General features: G+C 41.2%; 1 protein-coding gene across 4 annotated transcripts in view; it reads left to right on the top strand.

Annotated features, from left to right (window-relative positions):
- zic6 (zic family member 6) overlaps nucleotides 1–19,874 on the top strand; it is a 94,149-nt gene that overhangs the window by 12,255 nt on the left and 62,020 nt on the right. For 2 of the 4 annotated variants that reach the window (XR_004632121.1, XM_034689973.1), the window contains exon 3: nucleotides 3,242–3,335. Coding sequence is in view for 2 of the 4 variants with exons in the window: in XM_034689973.1 (XP_034545864.1) it covers nucleotides 3,242–3,335 (94 nt within the window). In the remaining 2 variants the exon portion in view is untranslated. Of the gene's footprint in view, nucleotides 1–2,579; nucleotides 2,645–3,241; nucleotides 3,336–19,874 lie in introns of those variants that run through there. The other 2 variants (XM_034689974.1, XR_004632122.1) reach the window with 2 other exon arrangements.

Below are 19,874 nucleotides of genomic sequence, written 5' to 3'. Positions count from 1 at the left end.
GCTGCCTTTAAACGCTGACACACGCAACAGACACACACATGCACCAAAGCACATGTACATGTCCTTGTTTTCATGTTCAGCAGAAGGCAGAGTGAGTAAACAACTTTTTTTTTTTTACGCCACAATAAAACTGACCCTGATAATTTTACAATCGCCTGGAAGAGCAAAAAAACAACCCCACAAAAGGAGCCGGGAGAGGGGGAAAAAAAATACAGTCTGTCCATCTCTATCGTTACAGAAATCAATAAGTCATTTAAGTTCATCAGAGAGCAGAATCACTGCATCCAGCTGTTACAGGAAGTGGAGGAATAGAACTCACGGCCACCTCAGGATCGGAGGAGATATAAACCTTTTCTCCTCCCTTGATTAATCCTGGATTTTATCTATAATTCCCTTTGAAATGCTGATTGTCCAACAAATAAAGCCCTTGAGAAACACTTTGTCTTACACATTTTACACAACAATGTTGGCTTCACTGGCAATTGGGCACAAACAGCACCTCTTAGGTGGAAAGCCAAGAAATTTGGTTAAGACAACTATACTGAAATTTTCAGACATGCAACTTAAAGTCCTGCTCTGTCTTTTTAATCAGAGCTACCATCAAGTCAAAACCTTGATTTGTCTTTTTCTTTTGATTATGGCAGCTTCAAAACAAATCCAGTTAAGACATATATGTGCTTTTGGATACATGTTCTTAAGCGAACGTGCTCATACATTCACTCAGCATCAGCATACTTAATTCTATTGATGATGCAGATGAAACATTTTCCTTTTCACTTCCCTAATGATGGTTTGACATATATCTAGCTTTAAGTTGTCGCTTGATGTGTTAATGTATTTTGATGGTGTTAGTACCCAAGTCTAATTTCTTTTTTTTTTTTGTGTGTATGTTTTATGGTTTTAGCTGGTTGCATACATTCTCCTTAGGGAATAAAGAGGAATAAAGTTCAAATGGATGTTCAAGTTGAAGTTGCAACCTTGCTAAACTAAGGCTTTGAGTGTATTTTTAAACAGGTAAGTGGAAACAGTCATCATGCATATTGTCATGTAGAGCAAAGCCCAATCAGAGAGCCAAAACAGAAGCCCCTTTTGTTGACATTTTTTGCATTTTTTTTTTTTACAATTTGACCAACTCTAAAACTATAATCGTTTATTCCCTTTGTCTTAAATTTGTGTAAGTAGGTGAAATTTGGCAAAATCCACTTCTCTGTCTACATGATCAATTTCAAGTGGCACAACTACAACTTCTACAAAAGAATATATTTTTTTTGCAGAAAACACCTTTTAATTTTATTCATTTATTATTTATACCCTATATTTAACCAGGAAATGCTCATTGAGATTAAACATATCTTTTCCAAGAGGGTCCTGGCCAAGATAGGCAGCAGCACAGTTACAGAGTTACACATAGACAATACACAAATAGCAGATGCATACAACAGCTACACAACAAATACCTCCAGAAAAACAGCATGAGTGACATTTAAAGAAAACATCTGCAGACAGATGCTTCAGTCTCCAAGTCATTCAAGGATCGTTTAAAAGCATTCAAAGTCATCCGACTACAAAGTTTCAGATCCTTTTGTAAGACGTTCCGGGACGAGGGAGCAGCAAACCTGAAGGCCTTTTTTCCAAGTTCAGTCCTGGCCCTCGTAACACATAAGAGATCCTGAGATGGAAGATTATGAGATCCTGAGCTCTTTTGTGCAATGTAAGTGAGGAGGTAAGAGGGAAGTAGACCTAAGATGCAGTTATAGGTTAAAAGATGCCAATGTTTTTCCCTGTGTGATGACAGGGAAGACCAACCTACTCTCGAGTACAGCACGCAGTGATGAGTCATAGGTTCAAAATTGGTGAAAAACCTCAAAGCTCCATGGTACACAGTACCCACTGTGTGCAAGCTTTGAGCAGCGTTGTGTATATATAAAAACATCACCGTTGTCCAGCGTAGACAGAAAAGTAGCAGCAACAAGTTTTTTCTTGGCTTCAAAAGAAAGGCAGGATCTGATTCTATAATAAAAGCCCAGCTTTAATTTCAACCTTTAAGCAAGCTGCTGAATGTGAGGGGTAAAAGTCAAAGAATCATCAATTAAAATGCCAAGGTATCTGTAGTGCGATACAAGTTCAATACACATCCCCTCTCAGGTGCATACTGATGGCAGGTTTGCAGGCTTTGTTTTTTTATTGGAGAACAGCATGTTTTTTTGTCTTGTCAGCATTTAAAACAAGTTTTAAATCATAAAAAAATATGTTGAATTGTTTTAAATGCAGTTTGTAACTGTGTCAAAGCCTGGTCTGGGGTGGGTGCAGAGCAATACATTACAGTAATTATAACCTATCCTTTTTCAGGAAATAGCCGACTCATCAAAATATAAATTCTTTTAACCCCTATCCTCACATACGTAGCATGAAATAAATAAAAAGACACCAAATTACTCTAAAATATTCAAAAAAGGTGAACCAGACCAAACCTATCCCCCCAAAAAAAGCATTTTGTCACATTGACATTTTAACCCCCCTCCACCTTCACCTCATTTGGTACGTTCCACCTAAAAAAAACGTCCATTTAAGGTGTTCAAACATGGTGGCACTGGTTTGGTACTTCCTGGGTGTAAGACATAATGGCAGGTGCAGCAGAGGAGAGGTAAGCAAGTCAGAAGAGATAACTTAACACACAAAGCCTAGTTTTTTAAAATGTTTTTATCCAAAAAAATAATGTTTATATAACAAATGTACACACAACAAACAGGAGTAACACTTTTGCTAACAGGCCTCAAACAGTTCTCATCAATAACCATTACCATACACACACAAGCTAACTGACAGAGGGTGAAAGTTTGATAAAACCTGTGTTATATTACTGTGGTTGTGGTAACATATTCTCTTGGTATTAACCTCAAGACACACAAGTTTTTATCTCAACATGTTCTGAAGAAATCAAAAGGTTAGCCAAACTTTTCTGGAAGCTAATAAACCAAGTGAATCTATCCACAACCTCTTAACAGGCAGCCTGTAACCAACTGAACTAGCACATACAACTGTCTTCTACTTTGGGGTGTTATTAACAAAACATGAGTGCAGTGTTTAGGCTATGCCCATTTTAAGGATTTCCCCCCTTTATAATTCCGACTCAACAAATATTTTTGTCAATACAGTCACAGAAATGTTGGTCAAAGCTGTGCAAAATTACCCCTTTTTTTTAAATTCAGTAATCAAGCTCTTTTGTCTTTAACCCTTTCAGACACTGAAAGTCTCCATGCAGCCTACCTGGTCTGGTTGGAGCTTATTGTCCCTAACTGCTCTGGCTAGTGTTGAACCAGCCGTCTGCACCAGTGGTAAGTCTCATGCAGACATCATGCTTAGTCAGCCCTACAGATACAGCTCCTCTGCTTCTTTATCTTTGATATAGGCCACTGCGGTGACCCCTCGATCACTACAGTACTCTTCTCCACTTGTGTGTTTTTGATGTATCACTGTGCTAACAGATTGCTCCATTGTCAGAGGTGACTTTGTAGAAGTGGCAGAGAGTCAGAGGATACTGAGAATACTTCCAAGTCTTTTCAGCCAGACTGTAATCCTCTTCCTTTATCTCTCTGGCTGATCTGGGCCAAATCTCTGTGTGTGAGAATAATTCAATGAGTGCCTGCATGCTATTCTGTAGCTCTCAGTCACGTTTTCCCTCCCTCGCTTTCTGTCTCCAGCTCTCTTGTTCTTTCACTCTCACTTTTATGTCGACTGTTCAGTCATCTTGTTGGGTAACCTGCGCTCTTTTCAGTTTTCACCCCATCTCTTTTTGTGTGTGCGGGCTGCCATAATCGCTGATAAGATGCTGCAACCTTTTTATGGTAAAAGATCATCTCCCACACCAGACAGGCGGCTTGGATTATGTCCAAAAATCACAGCTGGATCCTGGTGTGTGCATTTGTGGGTACTGTGGCTATTTGTGTGTAACTGTAGAGGGGGTTGGTGTGTGGGCTGGCTGCATCTGGGGCATCTGATTGGCCCACTGGCACAGGAGCCGGTGCAAGATGCTGATTGGATGGATGTATGGAGAGTAGTGTGCAGGTTTCTGTGTGCCATGTTGCTTTGCCTCCCAGAGCCCGGGCCAATAACTCATACACATATTGGATGCATTACAGATTAGAGCCATTGCCACCGTGTGCACGTAAATATGTGCGCGTCTGTTTGCAGGGTCCGTGTGTCTAAAATGCTCATCTGTGCAAGAGCACTTTTATCCTCTATGAACAAATCTGCACTGTCTCTGTTCAGCGGAGTGATCATGAAATGCATTTGCCTCTCCCAGACTAATTATTAATTATTAACGGCAGATTTGACTTGGCATCTCCAGATCGATGCAGTGGCAAGCCATGGTGAGATGATAAGACAGGCTTTTAATACATTTTCAAGGAATTGCTACGTGATTATTTATTGAAAATTCCTCAATATTTTTCAATCGATGATTTTCTACAGAAATTGAGAGCTCATCTAGCTTGAAATCTGAATTGCATCTAGTCAAGGCTTACAGTACTATCAGCTTCAATATCCCAAACTCAGAAACCTGTGATAAAAGCTAACTTTTATTTACTGATGTTTATGTTTTGTTGATGTTTTTCCACATAAAGGCTGCCATGGAGCGCTCCTTTGATTGAATTATATATCAAAGTGCAGACTATTCCATATTTTTTACCAAATGAAATTCCATTTTACCTTTACAACCATCAAAGAGAATCAACGTCACTGTGAAAGATTGCCTAAAGCCTTGAGGGTGGAACAAAAAAAACTCCCGCATGGGAAAAAAAAATAGTGAAGAAAGTTTTGAGAAGCCAACCAAGCAAATTAATCTTAACAAGAGCAAAATATAGACTTACAGATGGAGAAGATATGGATCTTTCTGAGTCAATACCGATATCCAACATTAACCTTCAGCTGACGGCGATACTTTTAAGATAACCAGCATTTTATTTGACGGCTTTGTATTTTAAAACATGTTAATACACCTCAGGGTAAGAAAGGCTAAGATTTAGAGGGTCAAGATGTATATATATCAATATTTTATACATACCAATTTTGTCTAAAATGACTGTAAACAAAGAACAGTTCTGACTCTTCAATTTTCTTTTATTTTTTACCACAAACAATACCACTTGCATTCAACGTCTTTGTCATCTTGAAATCTGCATCCAGCCACTCTATCATCTAACTAAGCACACTCACTGGACTGACATTAGTGGTCAAACATTTGTCACTGAGGTTGTTGTCAATCAGACTTTGAATGTGTGTAGAGATCATATCATACAGGGCAGGTTTAGAGATATGTCTGCAAAGAAGCAGCGACTCTTACAGTTCAAAATAGACCATTAGCTGTTTAATTCCTTGGTCTTATATCCTGAAAAAGGATGGATCATGTAGTGCTCCAAGTTCAGTGATTTTATCATAAAATTGCTTTAGATTTGATTGTCTTTGGTACACATGCAATTTTTAAATTGCTACCATGGTTCTCGCCATTTTATGCAGCTACATACATACATCTATCTTGTGCTGACATCTTGCAGGTGACTTTTTTCCTCCTCTCAGAATACTTGCAGCACACGTTGTTCAAATTGCAATCATATTATCCTCCTCTTGAGCATTGAAAACATCCACAGAGGTGATGCCATGTTTACTCTGTCGCACTTTGTTGAGGCTGCACTTGTTCTGTCATGTAAAAAAGAAAATGAAAGCAGTGTTGTTTTTTATATTAAACAGATGAAATTGTATCATCAGAATGAAATCATCCAATATCAGGCTAATGGGATATTGGTCTGATAAATCTCTTGCAACCCATACTTACAGTCATAAAAGATACACTCAAGTTACATTAAAAGAACACTGATAGATTTGCATGTGTAATTATTGAACTTAAACTGATAGCACCATCAGAATCAAGTCGTTCAGTTGGGCACAATCAGGAACTTTTCTCCTCTGCACTCACTGCTCTTGACCTTTTTCACTGGATGACAGAGGAGAGGGAAAAAAGAGAAGAAAAACAGAGGCAGAGAGTGGAGGAGACATGAGGAAAAAGTAAGAATAGCACACAGAGAGGAGATGTGATGCGAAGACGTGAAGAGTGCTGAAAACAGTAGCTTATGCCTTCTCTTCTTGGCAGGATCCAGCCTATTAGAGGCTCTAACTCTGTCATTACACTTGTCAACACCATCCGCTGTAATTGATGCGAGTGCAGGCCTAAACCACCAAGAGACATGAAACACACAGACACAGACACAGACACACAGACACACACACACACACACACACACACACACACACACACACACACACACACACACACACTAACACACACAAACACACAGACACACACACACACACACACACACACACACACACACACACACACACACACACACACACACACACACACACATATACTAAAAAATAAACTAAATACGTCCATACAGGCACACATACTGCACATATGGAGACCCAGGAATGGAATAACAGACACACATACATATTCACACACAAAAACAGTCCCACCATCAGCTGCACATGCCACACGGTACAACACACACACATACACAGCTCTGCTTATTGAAAAAATGGCAGCGCTGTCAACCCCAGACGGCTCCTCTCTGTCCACCTGTCAAAAAAAAATTAAGAGCAAGATTCACCTGGCTGGTATCTCAATCTTCCTCAGTGCTTAGCTTAGCCTAGCTTAGCCCAACCATCTGGCTCAGCAGCTCTGCCCCCCTTCACTCACTCTTCACCAACTCTCTCACTCTCTCTCTCTCTTATAGTCTTTTTAAAGCATGTCAGCAGTTACCGAGCACAGCGGTCTCAGTGAAGGCTGCTAACGTGGCTAAGTGTCCCTGGGCCTCTTCTATCTGTGTGTGTGTGTGTGTGTGTGTGTGTGTGTGTGTGTGTGTGTGTGTGTGTGTGTGTGTGTGTGTGTGTGTGTGTGTGTGTGTGTATGTGTGTATGTGTGTATGTGTGTGCATGCATGCATGTGTGCTTCACAGATGGCAACGGGAGGGGAGGGGGGGAGGGGGGGGGGGTTGGAGAGGGGGTGATGGAGAGAGCTGTCTGAGGCTCCGGCAGCTCTCGTGTCTCTCAGGCAAGGCGGTCTGTCTGTGGGCATCTGCACTGGCAGCACACACACACACACACACGCACACATACACTCAAACACACACATACACGCCTCCCTCCTGCCTTTTTCCCATCCGTCGCCACGGCCACCTCGCCATCCAGCATCCAGCGCCACAGCTTGGCAACCACCCACAGTGCAGAGCATGCACTGAAAGATGAGCCCCCTTGACCTCAGATGTGTCACTTCACCGCCAACTTCTGTGTTTTTTTCCATGCGGATGATTATTTTGATACATGATAGGGGTGTTTTATACCTTATGGTTAGGTTTGGAGAAGCAGCAGTTTTGGCTGAACACTGGTCCAGAAATGGCGTTTGTGCGTGTGAGTGCACGCCTGTATGAACATCTGCATATGTACGTGCGGCGCTGTGTGTGTGTGACGGTGATGGTCTTTGATTCAGAGCTGGACTCAGGGTTTGTGGGTGCTTGAAACTTTGAAGATGATTAGATGAGTTGTGTTTGTAGTACGGCCCACAAAAATGTGCTACGTTCTCTGTGCTGTTGGCTTATTGATCACAGCGCAGCCAGTCGCAACACTATATGTAACGACATGGCTCCTCAGTAGAGGCTTTTGGGCGTATACGTATCTTTCCCCTTTTTCCAATCCATTTCCTCCTTTTGTTATTTGTCAGACACAAAGACTGCTCCTTCGTGTGGCATTCTCTGTAGTTTTCATTCAACAGTTTGGCTGTTTTGCCCTGATGCTAAATGCAAAGTCAAAGAGAAGGAACTTCTTCAATTCTTTGCAAGGTTTATCTTATTCACTCAGCACAAAAACAGGACGTGGCCCTGTGGTGTGAATGAACTTTCAATGCAGACGTTCTAAATACTTAAAACATATAGCATGGATGCATCCGCTTGCACATAATATATGCATCTTCTCCCACTTAAACAGTTCTGATTGGCTCAGACACAGCAGCAACACAGCATAGAGCCCAGCACATTTGACACATCTGTTCCTGAGAAATTTGCGGAGGTTTGGGCGCTGGAGGTGTTGGTATGCACTGATTAGCGCAAGGCAGTCTTTACCCAACCGCCGGCTTTCCTACTGGGCTTCCATAAACTGTTTACTAAGGAGTCTGTTGCCATGGTTTTCAGCCTTGTTCCAATCAGTCTCCTCTTTTTTTTGACCACTCAGCTTTATTTATCTCTCAAAAAAGCCCATGCCTTCTGCATCAACCAACTGTTGTTCCACCCAGACCAATTGTTCTAAATCATGTATATACTGAATTTCATTTATCTGCAGGATAGTGGGCTTGGATGATGATATCAGCCTGATTGGGGGAGCTTTGGAGAGAGTCTTTACAAGCTGACACCTTTGGCTCATGGGTGGTTTTTCAAAGAGAAAGAGATCACTGTTTTAATAACCTAATAAGTCGGTGTTGTGCGTGAGCCGGGGTTCGAGTGAGAAACACATGCTAGACATACTTTTTGATCATATTTCAAAGCTTATTTTCTGATATGTGAGCTAAAAAAAAACAAGATTTCCCTTACTGATCTGTGTCCTTTCTCTTCCAAACTTTTTTTTTGCTCTGCTTTAATAATGAGGGGAAACTCTTTGATAAATCTTACATCTTTGTGCCATACAAGCTGCAGAGACGTAAAGCTGCAGAGACATAGACGCTTCCAGAGGTCAGGTCACACCTGAGGAGAAGACTAATGCTTAATGTGCCTGTTAGGTCAGAGGTGGGGCCTCCTATAGGCTGTAGACTGCACCTTTAGTGTTTAATAGTCTTGTAAGCTGTTTATTTCAACCCTTTGCACCTCTCTTAACAGGAAGCTGTAGCCCTCAATTGGATTACAGCTAATTAAATACTACACACGTGTAGTGTCAACAGACAGAGGTGCCATGTACCCCTATCCTCAGCCCTTTGTGAAACCACTCAACTGTATGAGAGGGGCCCTTCAATGCAAACATTTGTATTCTGCTTTAAGTGATCATCTTTCTTTCTACTATATAAACAGATGTCTAAAAATATGTTTTAAGTCATGATATGTTATAAGCTTCAAATAAATGAGCTAAAACAAAGTATTTTCAAACCTGTAGCAGACTCTTTACAATGTGTAGTTTAATTTTTTGGAGCAATATGCTCCTCGCTAGCCTGCAGTGAGCTAAAATAACGATCCTAGTACCCTCTAAATGACGAGACTTGAGAGAGTTACTGACATTGTGTCAAAATATTGTGTGAGCTTTAAAAGTGCTGCACTTTTTATTAACTTAGGGCCAACTTTGCATGTTTTTTTCCTAATGCTGCAACTCTTTAAACGTAGCTTAGCCTGATGCCTCCTGATGTAGCTCGCTAGCTAAAGCATGAATAATGAATCACATCATGTCAATCTTTAATTTCTTGACATTTCACTGAATCCCCTCCTGTCCAATATAATAAAATATTTTTTTGATGGTAATTGCATATCATAAGAATGGGATCTTTGGGTTTGAGTTTAGTAATGATTGTTGCCATATTTCTTACCCAACAACCATTTCACTTTTTCCCCTCCTCCTGACCTCTAAAGCTCTTCCAATTCTTTACGTTCTCGAGCTACTTCAGAATCCGGATTTTTTTCCCTTATACATGTGCCCCTGCTGTTCCCTGTTGTACCCTCCACACCAGCCATCTTCAGCCAGTCTGTCAGCTCCTTGGCGACACAAGGTGACGTGTGACTGTTTGCAGAGTGTAAAGATAATCATTGGGCAATTAATGAGCACCAAAAGGGAACCATTAGTGAAGTGTAAACTTGCCATACCTGTTTGGTTTGTGATGAGAGTGTTGGAGGTGGAGGACTGCAAAGAAAAACAAACTTGGAATTTAAATTGCACTATGCAAACGCAATGAATTGGGACGTAAAATTCATTGGTCACTGAGGTGTGTTTATTCCACTGATGTGTGTGTTTTATCTGCTGAAGGACTGCAGCTGTAGAGATTTGTTTAAACTGGGGTGCCATTTGTTGCGCCTTCTTTTTGTTTCAAATGAGTCTCCTTAGAATTTGCAAGATCCTCTGATTTAACTTTAAGACCTAATGTGGATTTTAGTGTTTTATGCACTTACATACTTTTTTTTTCTGGAAGCCTTTTCTATGGAACAGTTTCCTCAAAGCTCATTGCTTGTATTAGTGGTCATCATCCCATTCTGTCAAACAGTTTGATAACTGTGGCTACCTTGACAGCAAAGGGGCTCACATGTTTTTCTCTGAGTTTTTTTATTTTTCTTGAACAGTGTGAACATCATGTGGAATCTGATTTCAATTTAAATATCGGCCATGGCCCTGGTATGTGGTCCCTAACCAGACACAGGTCTGCTTCTTTGCCATGCAACATTTGCAAAGTATTTACTGGCTTTATACAGCTTTCACACATGGTTTTATTTAATAGCTTTGCTGTGTTTTTTTCATATAAAGTCAAGTCCAAAACAAAATTCCTAGGGAAAATAAAGTATATGTCATCTCATCTCATCTCATTTCAGCATCAATCTGAATACTGGAATTCAAATACATTTTAGATCAACAATTGTTACATTCTTGCTCTGGTGGAAGACATTTAGTAAATAGAGGACTTAGGAAACAGCTGTGATGGAAGCTGATTAAAAAGTATTTAAGTTGGAGGCGCCTGTTTAGCGCAGAGGTTAAAGCACGTCCCTTGTTTGCATGCAGTGGCTTCAGCGCCAGCCTTTTGTTGCATGTCATCCCTACTTTCCCCTACCAAAACATTTCCTTTCCGATCTAATAAAGGCAAAAATGCCTTGAACAATATCTTTAAAAAAAAACAACAACAACGTACAAACTGATGTAGACAGCAGAAGCAGCCATTGCTCAGCAAAAGCCATTATGTCTCATTCTCTATATCTACATCCTGGCTGACCTCATCTGCTTGTGAACTGAAGAGCTTTTACTGCACATAACTGTGGAAATTAAACAGTATGTGTTGACTTGAGTGGTCTCTATGTCACCATAGACTGTATAAAATATGGACATAGTATCCGTGACGTCACCCATCTGTTCCTGAGAGCTGTTTTGAAGCCAATCGACGGCGGCAGCCATATTAGAAATGCAGAACTCAACCAGGCAGAGTGTGACGTAAAGGGGCGGAGTTTGAGCCTCCAACCCAACAGCTATGTGTTCCCGACCAGAAGTCAAGTCAGCCATGTCCTTATTTGGGCAAACACTCGTAATCTTAATATCTTCTGAACCGTCGCGTTAAAAAAAATTCACCCCCCATACAGTGTGTGCCGATAGAGAAATGAGCTTCGTAGGGCCAAGACGTTTTTTGAACCAGGCTGTAAACATGTTTATTAATGCTGCAAAGATCGTCTTTTTCCCATTCATTTCTATATGGTTTCCGGTGTTTCTGCAGCCAGCCTCAAGCGGATTCTCGATGTATTGCAGTTTATAACACTTCTGCATGGGCTTCCTCATTTGAGACTGGAGGTTGCCGCTTGGTCTACACCTGTGCTGCCTCTCATGTCTTTGTTATTGTTCTTTTGCATATGCAGGTCGATCCAGTACCATGGCCATTTAACAATGAAATATAACAAAAGCTACAAAATTATGCAACCACCAAACAAACACAAATGTGATCTGAGCAGCTAATCCAAATTGAGCACTAAGGTTTGCAGTGTGAGTGCAGCTGGTGTGTTCACTCCTTCTCTTGGAAAAGGAGACAAACAGTGATACAAAAAAGTCAAAATGATGGACTTCTGTTTTCCCTCTGCAACAGGCAGCTGCCACTCTCTAATCTTTGCCCTCCTCTGAGACTGTATAGTTCTAGTTGTTGTTGCTGTTGTTTGTGTTTTGAATGTTCTTGGAAAAAAATATCATTTTTGCTTGAGTAGTTGGGAGTGAGTGACAGTGGGATCCAGCGATCGCTGAGGGAAAGCGCTCGATACAAGCACTTCAAGGATGTTGGAAGCTTAAAGAGTCTTATCATCCTCCCAAAACCCCTCCATGGATTCAGGACTTGCTTAGAACCATACTCACACACCAATTGGTCACGTGATTTCACAAACCTCCTCACACACTTGCATACACACAGCTTCTCGCATACACACAGCTTCTCGCAGACAAAGCCTTTGAAAGACTCAAGAGAGATGTTTTCTTTTTTAAGTCTCTAAATCTTTTTATTACCATCTCTGCTTCGCCATAGTACTCTTGCACTACTCTTGTGTGTATCAGACTAGTGCATCAGTGTGTGTCTATGTGTGACTGTATTCTTTTATAATCAAAGGCATCTATTTTATGTTACTACTGGCCTACATATGAAGCTGAGGTAGAGACCCATCAAGGGGAATGTCCTAATTAACAACACTGCCATTCTCACTGACACCTCCATCTCCAACAATATCTCTTTAACTTCCAGCATCCTCAACTTTAAAAGCAGCCATTCAACATGGGAACGCACAAAACACACACAGGGTTATGTGTATTCTCTGCTGCGAGGAATATCCTGAGCACTGATCGAGACAGGAGTCCTTTTGCTACAAATAGGACAGTAAGGGGGGAGAGAAATGCAGGCAGGCAGGCAGGCAGGCAGGCAGGCAGGTTGCCACGGAGGGGAAATACACACAGATGGCCTGACAGACTGACAGACAGAGGATGAGAAAAAAAGTAGACAAATGAAGAGAGACACAAAGACACATGTGCACAGGATGTACATGCATGCAGATACCTGTGGGAACACCTGTGTGGTGTGGACATGATATTGCATTCACCTGTGGACACTTCAGGATTGGACCTTTGTTGGAAGTCTGCATGCCTTCCTTTGAATCTGTCAGTCATCAATTGTGCAGTGACAGGATATGACACTCTGGTCATGGTTTGTAAGGGCAGCCATGATGTGTTTTCTTGTTTCCTATGATTTTTGAGAATAAATTGATTAGAATATGGAAAAAAACAAAAACTAAAATGTACTGCTTCTAACATCTCACAACTGAAAGTTTAGAACAGTATGCACCTGCAGTTGGGCTGTTGGTTAAACATAAGACGGAAGTTTTTCTGCCGAAATTTGTAATTTTAGTGCTAACCTATTAAAAGGATATTGATAAAACATATAATTGACAAGGTCATTTTCCATAAAATATCCTTTAGATTAACCCAAAGGTCTTTACTTAGAGGTAAATGTTAAGTGTTAAGTTGTATACATGAGTCTCCCTTGAAACATAAATGGGACAAATTGCTTAGTTTAGAGGAAAACAATCAGCTCAACACATTTGTAATCATAATAATACAATGTGAAAAAAAACATGGACCTAGTCTCAGTGACGTCACCCATTGGTTTCTGAAGTAGAGTTTTCAGGCAGTTGCCATATTGGAAATTCTGAATCAACCTAACTTTCCATTGACCAAGCAAGAGGCAAAGAGTCTGAGTATGCCGGCCTTTAGCTTCTTAGCTAACAGCTACAATGTGCAGCCTTTCAGTCAAGACAACCATGCACCTAATTATGCAGAACATGTTATTTAATGTCTTCAAACCGAGCGGCAACCTCCGGTCTTAAACTATGAAGCCCATGCGGAAGTGTTATAAACTGCAATTCATCGAGAATCCGCTTTAGGCTGGCTGCAGAAACACCTGAAACCACATAGACATGAATTGGAAAAAGACGATCTTTGCAGCATTAATAAACATGTTTACAGCCTGGTTCAAAAATGGTTTGGCTCTACGTAGCTAATCTCTCTATCGGCACACACTGTAATGGGGTAAATTTTTTTCCATCGCGACGGTTCAGAAGATATTAAGATTACAAATTTTTGCCCAAATAAGGACATGACTGACTTGACTCCCGGTTGGAACGCATAGCTGTTGGCTAGGAGGCTCAAACTCCGCCTCTTTACGTCACATTCTGCCTGGTTGAGTTCCACATTTCCAATATGGCTGCCGCCGTTGATTGGCTTCAAAACAGCTCTCAGGAACAGATGGGTGACGTCACGGATACTATGTCCATATTTTATACAGTCTATGCGTTCAAACTGATTGATTTGAAATAATATCAACCCCTATGCAATGTGTGTGGAGTAGTGTTTTTCTGGTCAACTATAAAATGTTTATTTCTGCTGTAAAGACTTTAATTTAGGTGTTAATGGGGTCTACTGGACTTTTGTAGCCAAGTGGGCCCTTAAGAAACTGCATTTTGTAGCCCTCCCAGATTAGCCTTTTTTTTCAACGCCTGTTTTTATTATAGTAACTGAAAATGCAGTCTTTACCAAAAAGTCTCTGGTGTTTACAACATATTATAATCTTACAGGAAATTTTTTGAACTCAGCAGAACTGCAGCCCCATTATTTCATCAAATCCTAATTTTGCAGCATAAACAAGTAATCAAATTTTTTTATATATCCAGTAGTGATGCCTTTAGATGTGGAAAATCTCTATAAAATATGTAGGGATTAAAGCTCCTGTGAGGAACTTTGTGATTTTGTCACTTCTAGGGATCACTATGGAAAAGGAGTAACTCTAAAATCTCTGCTGTTTTCTTCTTGCACATGTATAAAAAGTGCATTCTATACAAATTTGAATCGAAATTATTTCACACATTTAAACTCACAATCAACCTCTGGATTGAAAATGTGTCTGAAAAGACTGAATCAGCTGTGAGCTGTTAATCACCTTGCCTGACACCTACCCTGCAGCAGGGTGACTGGCATGCAAAATAACTATATGTAAACAATCCCTCTTCTTGCTTATGGTCTCGTTTGCTTTTCTGGGTCTTTAAGTGGCATCAGCATTATGTTTCATAACCAGTTAAAAACTCCCCACAGGAGCTTTAAGCCATGAATGTTGTTAATGTGTATCATGCGTGAAATGGATGAGGTAATCTTTAACTAACAGCTACTACACCTAAGATCAACCCCGCATTCAGTGGTTACAATAAAGAAGCAATGATATTAATTAGATTTATGGTGGCTAACACACAGGCACAGGTTGTTGGAGGCCGGCGGCGGGCTCCTCTGGTGGTGGCCGGTGTTGTGCCATCGTTGGGGGATGCTGGGTGTGTCCTGCTGAGTCTTTTGTCACCCCTGCTAATTGAGTGATCCTGGTGACCCTGCCGTCGTTGCTTGCTAACACGTCAGTAGGAGACGGTGTCACTGCGCTCTGCTTTAAGTCATAACTACGCGTCTGGCTCATGTGGGAGCACTGATGGATGAAATGATCAAGGGATGGATGATGGACGTAGCATGGATGGAGTAGCTAAACTGTAGTCATGAAGAAAGGTTAAGTGCAGTCCTGTGGCTTGGCGTTGATGCTGTTAACATCCTTGCTTTGTTTCCTTCTCCGAGCAGACCAAGCTGCAATCAGCAAAATAGCAGTATAGTTGCTGGAAGGTATATAAAATAAAAGCATCCAACCACAGGCCTGTGCCTTTGTGATAGTGTGGGCGGATGCATAAAAGAAGTGTAGGGAGAAATAACATGTTTATTGTTCCTTTAGGATTCAGCTGCTGCAGGTATACAGACTCAGTGAAAGATAAAGAAGGATGGAGGCACTGTTTGACCATTTCTAAATTAGTATGCTCCGAACATATGAGAACAACACTTGACAGATGCTCACATAGGGTGAAATCATGCCCCGTATTCGGATTTTTCATTCGGCATGCTGTAACAGCTGCACTTGTACATCTCACTCAGCAGAGAAAGCCATAGCATGCCAAGTCTGGAAAAAAAAAGAGAAAGAAAAATAACTCATATTTCAATGCATGCCTTTGGAATGTCTTTCATTGAACATGTGACACTTTTCAGATAAGTGTTTTTGTGTTAACAAAATGGAAATCTTAATTTTGCTAAGCTAATTATAGCTTGTGGGCTGTTGCTAGGCAACCTAATGACAGGAGACAGCGGGGAGTCAAGAATCTAACCTTTGGCTGGATGGAGCCAAGAGGTGACATTTGGATTTCCTTCATATCAGCCTCTATTGATGCACTGTCTTCTGTCGGTGGCTGAATTGCACTTTACAGTTCAAATGGTTTAAAGTGTGCTTTAATGTGACTGTGTGTTTTTTTTATATGTATATATAATGAGGAAGAAAACCTGTTTAAAATCAGGCGGAGTAAACCTGAAAGCATTCAATCAATGTCAGACAGCTTTAACACGGAGCATTTAGGAAAATGATGGTCTTTATATAAATGGACGTGCATGAGTCACTCTGCTCTTTGGAAAATGTGCATTTAAGTTATGTCATTCCAGGCTTCATGTTGCTGCTCTCAGGGCATAAAACACTTGGTTAATCAGAATGTGTACATCATAATTTTTCCCTTAATGCAAAAAGGAAGAGGGCTATTTGGCTGAGTTATGATGCTGAGAGTAGTTGCTTTATGTCACGGTTGCATTATGGGATTACATTTTGCAGCACATCCTTATGCAATAGAACCAGTGCACGAGAATCTTTACCCTGACTTGGATGCAATATTTAGAAATATTTTTATTCTGAAGAACTAGAGCAATAACGCACAAAAATATAAACATGAAGTATGTTATAGCTTCATATAAGGTCATAAGTAAGTGCTGTGTTTCTGGCTGCAGAAAAATAGTATTTTTGTCTGCATATGCAGCACATGCATAATCTCTCCATCGAGATCTGACAAGACAATGTCAGTATGCTCTGAAAATTTCTTTGTGGGTGTCTGATTTTTCTTCTTATCCGGGGGGGAGTATTGAAGAAGTGGGGGGGGGGGGGGGGTTCATGGCTCAGCGCCAAAATAGTTTTGAAGTATCTGTGAAAAGACTCCTCTTAATCCGTTTTATTTGCTCTGCTACCTCCAAACCATTTGTCCACGAAGAGCTCCAAAACCCTCCGCTCCACCCAGCCATCTCAGGGATTTAGTGTGGTAGAGCAGAGGTGCAAGAGCCCACAGACAGTTTAAAAAAAAAAGCCATCTGGCCAGGGAGAGGAGGGGAGGGGGTGCAGTGAGGTGGGGGTGTTGGGAGGTTTAGGGCGGAGGAGTCGTGCTGGGCAATCAAAATGACGGACAGCAGTGAGAAGTGTTTTGCGGGCTCCCATGTACATGCAAAGTAGGCCGACTTGTGAGCTTTCACAGCTCCCTCTGGTCTTCAGGTAAACACTGACCAGCCGAGGTATGCATGCTCGTTCCCCACCTCAGAGTGTGTGTGTGTGTGTGTGTGTGTGTGTGTGTGTGTGTGTGTGTGTGTGTGTGTGTGTGTGTGTGTGTGTGTGTGTGTGTGTGTTTGTGTGTGTGTGTGTGTGTGTGTGCGTGTGTTTGTGTATGGTAATAATGTGTTTGTTGGCTTGCTCATGGGAGGATAGAGTTGACTTTCTTGTGTTTACGTCCATGTCAGTGGCTCGTGTAGATGTGTGTTCTACAAGAAAGGCTGCCAAGTTTATTTCTGTAGTTTTTCAGCTTTTTCGCCAGTGATGGTGTTTGAGGTGTTCGACCAGAGAAGTCAGGGTTAGCAGGTGAAATAAACAGCATCCATATTTCATGAACCATCAAAAAAAAAAAACTCTTCTTGGATTCGACACAGACTCAGTTCTAAGGACACTGTGAAATGGGAACACAATTGTTCCTCTGCGCTTTGAGCAAATATTATAATCCTATTCTCTTATGCTTTCCATCTTGCCCTCTCTGCCTAATGTTCACCCCAAATGGCGGCCCCTTTCCCTGAGTGAAAACCCCTCTGAAATGTGTGGAGGCTTCATTTTTCACTCTCCCTTTGGGGCTCTGTTGTCAGAGAGCAGCCCTTAGGAAGTCTTTATTTCTGCCAGGCAGGGCCTCTTGCGTTCCTCCACCCTCTCCCTCCGTTCTCATGGCTGTCCCCCCCACCTGCTGGGATCCTGATCCCAGCCGGGGCAAGGCTTCAGCGGGGGACAATTACTGCTGCTCCCCAGCTTTGATCATCTGACCACATGGAAGCATAACAGCTGACCACATGTTTCAACAGACAAGGAGAAGAAGAAGTAAGGGAGAGAAAAGAGGAAGAGTAAGAATAGGGCGAGAAGAAGAAAAGAAATCCTCTTTTCATTTCAGCCCAAAGTTCCATTTCAGCGGGGAAGCTTTAGCCAGAATGGTCAAATCTGTGTTTCAGAGGGCTCCTTTGATGGTGATTATTTATTTGGATCAGGGCAACCATACTTATTACGGACTATGTCTGGCTCCAATAAAGTTTAGTTTCAATTTGCCACTCTCCTTTTTTGCAAGTGCCGCAGAGAGAGAAGCAATTTGAGGCAGCCCTTGTAAAAAGTGAGTGCTAAGTCTGCTGGTATTGTCAGCCAAATTGTCACGGGGCCAACTGGGCTCTGTTGTCGTGTTCAGAGCAGTGCCTGGCTTTTTGAAACCTAGGCCACATCTATACTGCAAATGATTTATAACAACCAAGGGAAATAGCTGCTAATATACTTACAGCAGCGGTAGCTTTAAATGTGGAAATGTGTGGCGTCATCTGCAAAAACAGATTCAGAATATCAGTTTATGTGCACAAACAAACATGGAACTTTAGATGGCTTAAAAGTACCACTCTAAAAATTTTGATTCAATGAATCTTGATTTTTTTTTTCTCCCTTCATGGGCTTATCAGGAAGAAATCTACTTCCAAGATCCGGGCCAAGAGGGTTAGATGGAAACTGACAAGGCTGAGGCAGAATGGGAGGGAGTCTGTTTTGCTCTGCTTGTCAGGGATGGCCTCTTAGAGTGTCCCAATTGTGAAGGAGATCACTTTACCACATTAAGGGCGCGTCAAAAGAACCTCTTCAGCAGCTCTTTGGCCCAGCCTGGAAGAACAGGGCTTGTTTTGACTGCTCTGCCACCTTTTATTGTCAGCACTGTGCCGACCAAACAGCTTGCTCCTGCCTCAGCTATACTGTCACTGAGGCGATCACACAACATATGTGCACACACTTTTTTGCAAAAACACACTCATGCACTACGGGCAGGAATGCAAATGCGGACATACACATGAGCATACACACTTGTGCACACAGAAACAAAAACCCTAGGGCTATCAGCAGAGATTGAATAGATTGGAATCGGCTTTGATGATAGCACTGGTCAATAAAGGGAGCATTAGAAATCTACCCGAAAGGCTGTGAGATGGAGACCCACTTGTTATTATACATATGCAAAGTACAAATGACTCCCAAGTTCATAAATCATTCAAAAATGTGGCCTAAATTTTGAGTATCCTCAAATTGTCTTTGTGATGTGTCTGATAAAAACAATCCAATGAGTAGACACAAATGTATTATAGATAGCATGAACATGGAGACAAATTCCCCTTTATTTTCATGTTAGTCAGCTTGAAATGCAAAGTCATGTATTTGAATTTTATTTATATTTAATTCCTTATGAAGTCAGGTGACGTCACCAACAGAGGCAGAAAGTCCTCAGAATCGACTGGGCAAAACTAACTCAGGTCCTGAACTCAGGAGACTTAAGTTCAGGTCCACTGTGAGAACAAAACTTAAGTTAAACATAAACTTTTAATGTTTGTAATGGGTCTTTCTTCTTTATACTTTCTTGATGGTCTGTATTAAACTAAGACCATTATCTCTTTATTTTAAACCTAACTACGCAGTTTTGGTGCCCGAACAGAACAACAACACTCAGATTATTTAAGGACTTTAACTAATTGGTTAGGTGTAGAAAAAAAACATGGTTTGGGCTTAAAATAATACTTGAATATTAACTTCTTGCTTTGCACAGCATATAAAGAGAAATCATGTTGGTGAAAGAAGACATGATTTCAAAAAGCTTTCTTTAAGACAGCCCTAAAGACTAGTGAGGTGTTTAAAT

This window comes from Notolabrus celidotus, chromosome 8 (assembly GCF_009762535.1).
Source record: "Notolabrus celidotus isolate fNotCel1 chromosome 8, fNotCel1.pri, whole genome shotgun sequence".
NCBI classification, from domain to species: domain Eukaryota; kingdom Metazoa; phylum Chordata; class Actinopteri; order Labriformes; family Labridae; genus Notolabrus; species Notolabrus celidotus.
The sequence above is the reverse complement of the archived record's forward strand: the minus strand, read 5'-3'. Positions and strand labels throughout refer to the sequence as shown.